The 5068-nt window shown below is 37.8% G+C and overlaps 1 protein-coding gene across 2 annotated transcripts in view; it reads right to left on the bottom strand.

Moving 5' to 3' along the window:
• UPF3B (UPF3B, regulator of nonsense mediated mRNA decay) overlaps positions 1-5068 on the bottom strand; it is a 21641-nt gene that overhangs the window by 3723 nt on the left and 12850 nt on the right. The window contains exons 6-10 of one of the 2 annotated variants that reach the window (XM_003797006.3): positions 4234-4277; positions 3570-3752; positions 3142-3180; positions 1222-1382; positions 614-908 (exon numbers count right to left, since the gene is read on the bottom strand). In XM_003797006.3, coding sequence (XP_003797054.1) covers positions 614-908; positions 1222-1382; positions 3142-3180; positions 3570-3752; positions 4234-4277 — 722 coding nt within the window. The remainder of the gene's footprint in view (positions 1-613; positions 909-1221; positions 1383-3141; positions 3181-3569; positions 3753-4233; positions 4278-5068) is intronic. The other variant, XM_003797005.2, reaches the window with a different exon arrangement.

The following is a 5068-nucleotide window of genomic DNA, read 5'->3' on the forward strand; positions in this document are numbered from 1 at the left end:
ATTGTTGTTTGGCGGGTCCGGGCTGGGGATTCGAACCCGCCACCTTAGGTGTACGTGGCTGGCGCCTTAGCCGGTTGAGCTATAGGCACCGAGCCTCATTAGTTTTTTTGGCGTGAAAATGCTACTTGGATTATGTTTAAAAGAAAGTCTTTATCTGAAATGCTGATATGATTAAGGAAGAAATCATGTCTTGGATTTGCTTGAAAATAATCCAGTAGGAGGAGGGATGGAATAGAGCACAAAAAGGTTGGCCTGGGGCGGCACCTGGGGCTCAAAGAAGTAGGGCACCTGACGTATACTGGAGGTGGTGGGTTGAAACCCAGCCCCAGCCAAAAACTGCAAAGAAAGGTTGGCCACAAGCTGATAATTGTTGAAGCTGGGGGATGGGTACATGGAGGTTTATCATTACTATTTTCTCTACTTTTATGCATGTATGAAATTTCTACACTAAGTTAATAAAAGAACCCAGAAAGACTGAAAAAAAAGGTTGCAGATAGTTAAAAGTTCCCCTTTAAAAATCCTACAATAAACATGAGCTATCCCTTTCCTTTATACTTGCAGGAAAAGGAAAAAAGTCCTCACGAAAATAGACAAGTGTAACAAAAAGCAGCACCTTATTTCTTATTCGATCTCTCTTAACCACTTCCTCTTTCTTTTCCGTTTTGTCTGAGCTGCCTATTGATTCTGTACTTTCATTCTTCTTTCCTTTATCCCGAAGTGCTTCTTTCTCTTTTTTCATTTCTTCTTCTTTTCTTTTAAAAATCCTCTCTTTCTCATAACGTTCCTTCTGCCTACGGCGCTCTTCTTCTTGCCGCTTCAGCCTCTCTCTTTCTCGAAGTATGCGCTCCTGCTCACGTTCATAATCCCGTTCTCTCTCCCTGTAGTCTCTGCCACTCTCCTCTTCAAGTCTGCATGAAAAATAAATCTGAGACAGAACCCTCAAATATCTGTAATCACAAATGCAGAAACACTATAATTCTGTCTTGGTCACTGCAATGAGGATGCACTTTTAGGGCAGAGTGAAAAATACTAGTGTTTTAAAAAGCAACAAAACTCCCAAATCATTCACCCAGATTAAGATACTGGAATATTTGAAGCCCTTCCTCCTCAACCCCCTGCCCCAAATAAAACAGTTTATCTTATTTCGGGTACAAGTCCAGAACACAACAGCAAAACTAGCAACTAGATATCAAGTATACCAAAGAGTCCTCAACTACTGACCTCTTTGGCTTTTCATCTTTAAGTTCACTATCAGATCGCTTGGGCAATGTACAACTTTGCCCACTGGCTCTTTCATCATTCAGATTCTCTTTGTCCAATTTCTTGGTTTTTTCTCTTTTGTCCAACTCTTTTTCATCTCCTTTTTCTGGCTTCTTGAGCAGCTTTAAAGAGAATATGTTTATTTTTATTTTGAAAGGTGGTTCACTGTGTTTTCATTTTATCAAAGAAAACAATATACTAAATATTTCAAATTTAGACTATAGAAGACCCCTATCTCCACAGGTACTCTTAAGCTTTCAGGTGAACTACTTCTGTATAAGAGCAATAATTTATTAAAAGGATGCTATTAATGGGAAAGTGTTACCCACCCGAATGAAGTGGTTTAATCACTTTATGGCAATGGGATCAAGACTCCTTTGGTTTTCAATGGGTCAAACTTTAAATGAACTAATGGACACTTCCAAGTATGCTTCTGTAGCAAACCAGCATGTCAATCTAACTTGAAGGAAAATATCCTACAAATTTAAAATACTAGGCAGATCATTACTGTTGGATTGCTTTTATGTAGTACTTGGAATGATAAATGCCAAATACCTTCACCACCAAAGGAGAGATCCATTGCAGGAATAATTCTGCCTTGAGCCTGAGAATAACATACTTATGATGGTAGAATTATACTACCATTAAAGATGAATAGCAAGATTTGGCATTTGATTAAAAGGAGAAGTTATAGAAGTTCCACCTCTACTGAGTAGGAACTCTATACTCAATGTCACATATCTTTATATATGTCTGAAAATGTCATTGTTTCTCACATCAATGCTATAAATCTCTCTAGAATAATGCCAAGTATTGGATAGTCAGAGAGATTCTGAGGCAAAACAGAATTTCAAATCTCAGAGTGAAGGTATCATAAAATGTTAATCTCAGGGTTAAGGCATTAATACAAGTCACCAAGAAAAAGGCAAAGCACCATAAGACTCAAGCATGAAGCATGTCAGCACACAGATAGCCACTGCAAATGGCCAATCCAAACTGCACACTAAGAAGGAACCAGTGTGAAGTAAGATACCATGTGCAGGTTTCATTGGAAGTGTTCTTATTTCTCTAATGAACATCTTTATTAGAGACCAAGATGTTCATTACTTTAGTAAGAACACTAATGAGTATCTCTAGCATGGCTGGCTCTACCTTCTGCCTTGCTGAATGTTAGGAATAACAAGTCAAGTCACTCATGGCATGGTGGGCAGAAAGATTGCTTGAAGGTATTAAGATGAGAAACTCCACTTGTCCCCAAACCCCTTTCCCCAATAATAAGCCCTGTAGAGACTCAGTAAACCCTAGCCACATAAACTACTGAGTTTTCAGTAGATAAAAAGGAGACCCTGCCACCATCTCTCTAAGATTTTCTCTGAAGTTCACTGGAGCATGGGCCGCCCAAGCCATGCCCTCATACAGGAAGCAGAAAGATTGGGATCTTTCTATAGGTTTTCTACTTCCTACGTGCAATGCATTAATCAGAATCTGCTGCTCACAAATTCCCAGCTTGATTCAAGACAACATGGGAGTCACATAAGAGAGAAAGGCACATAATGCAGGATATATATTCCTAGTCCTCCCACAAGGCAGCCAGTTATGACAGTCATATAAGATGAGAAACAGCTATATAGGCATGGTTGTCCTTTGGCCATAGGTCATTGAAGCTTCTGGGTACACAGAAGAGCATCAGGAATTCATCTGAGATTCCTTTTAAAGTAGTGGAATTTAAAACAGCTTAGCTTTTGAGAAGACCCAAGTCAGTGTGAAGGGGTTTTCAATAGGTAACACTACTACCACCACCACCACCAAAAAGACTTATTAGCTAAGACCTGTGTGTGTTACATGATACTAGGTGCTCTGTATCATGTACTGGGTCCTTACATTTTTCTGATTCACAGCTTGTAACAGAAACCTGTGTACCTGAAGACAGTGGAAAACAAACAGATGAGGCATTATGAAGAAAAAGCTGAATAAAACCCATAATTCATGCCAGCCAGCCCTAAGCCCTCATTTACTACGAATTAAGAGAACAATACCCCCAAATTGAACATTTTCAATGATAAAAATGACACAGATTTGTGTTGAAGAAATGATAACATAAACTACTTAATCTCTTTAAATTATCTTAAATTTAAAAAATAATAGTATTACATGAAAGATTATTAATGGCTCATTTCTTCACTCCCCCACCCAAAGGACAAAAACAAAACAAAAAACTCATTTACAATATCACAAAATGCATGCATATTTAAAGAGGCAGACACATGCAATTTTCAGCAACATGCAGTCAATTTCAGTTACTTTCATACCTTAATCTTTGGTTCATCCTTTATTTTTTCCCTTTCTGGAACTCTGTCAATCTTCTTTAGCTTTTCTATATCTTTCCTTTTCCGTTTCTCCTCTTCTTTCCATTTTCTCCTCTCTTCTTCTCTTTGTCTTTTTCTTTCTATTTCTCGCCTCCTTCTTTCTTCTCTTTTTTCTTCTCTCATTCTCTAGAAAGAGACACCAACAGAAGCTTTCAAATAAGATAAATCATCACTACCTACTCAATCCCAAAGATATGGTAGGCACCCACTAAACTGGATTATCTTTCCTTCCCACTTTCCACAAAGTGGCATTCTACCTCCTTAACCCCATTTCTCCCAGAAAATGACAGAGAATGAAGATCAGGACCTGCTAATATCAAAGTTTCCTATTGCTGCCTTGCTATATTTCTAGATGCTTTCAGAATATCAAGAGAGTTTCTCTGGGATAAGCTAAGGACTCTCTGGGTTTGCAGACTAAACAAACCCTGGTCCATCAACCAGAGTAAAGAAGAGAGGTAGAGAGTGAGATCAATGGGCCAAATATTTAAAGAATGATGGCGAAAACACAGCTATTTCTCCTATAGAACTCCAATGCTCTTAAAACGTTTATAAGATGTGAATCAATGAAATTAAAGTATTGAGAGAACTATAAAAACAAAAGATTTACCTGCTTGTTTTTCAGGAAGCTCAAAAGTGGGGTTGTCTTTTTAGCTACATAAATGTAAAGAGATTATTAATAATAATATTTATCAATCCCTAGAAAGGATTCCATCTTCTGACATTCCCTGCCACCCACCCAAGGTGGGAAAACTATACCCCGTAAACGCTCATAACTGGATATCAGAAAGAAGTGTTACAGCATTCCCATTTCAAAAATATAGGTTTAAAATACTTTTTTATAAGAAATTCCAATTAAAACAATAAAACCATTTTTTAAAAAAGTAAATTCCCCGTTGATGGATATTAAGTACAAAGGACATTCTCTTGTTTTACTGACATGGGTATAAATGTGTTCAACTGGAAAAAAATTGGGGGAAGGGGTTAAAAAGAACATCTAATCCTTCTGACTCCGTAATTCTGCTTCTGGGAATTTATTCTAAGGAAGTTACCAGAAATGGACTTATACTATGCATCCATTAATAAAAGGTTTAGAATTCATTTTTCAACATTCTGAACAATGTTACTAGCCTTGTAGCCATCTTTGTGAACACATACGTATACTTCCTTAGGATAAATTCCTAGGAATGAAAATCCTGGGTCAAAGACTATGCTCATGTTTAGAGCTACTGATAGAGTAGACTTTCTCAAGAGGTTTTCAATTTTATAGTAACCAATTTCAGTTTTTTGATATTTTCAAGTCAAACTCTTTTTAGGAATATGAATTTATTACTAAGAAATATCAATTGGGCTTGGCACCTATAGCTCAACCGGCTAAGGCGCCAGCCACGTACACCTAAGGTGGCGGGTTCGAATCCCCAGCCCGGACCCGCCAAACAACAATG

Source organism: Otolemur garnettii, unplaced genomic scaffold (genome assembly GCF_000181295.1).
Source record: "Otolemur garnettii isolate 467f Iridium unplaced genomic scaffold, OtoGar3 scaffold00110, whole genome shotgun sequence".
NCBI classification, from domain to species: Eukaryota; Metazoa; Chordata; class Mammalia; order Primates; family Galagidae; genus Otolemur; species Otolemur garnettii.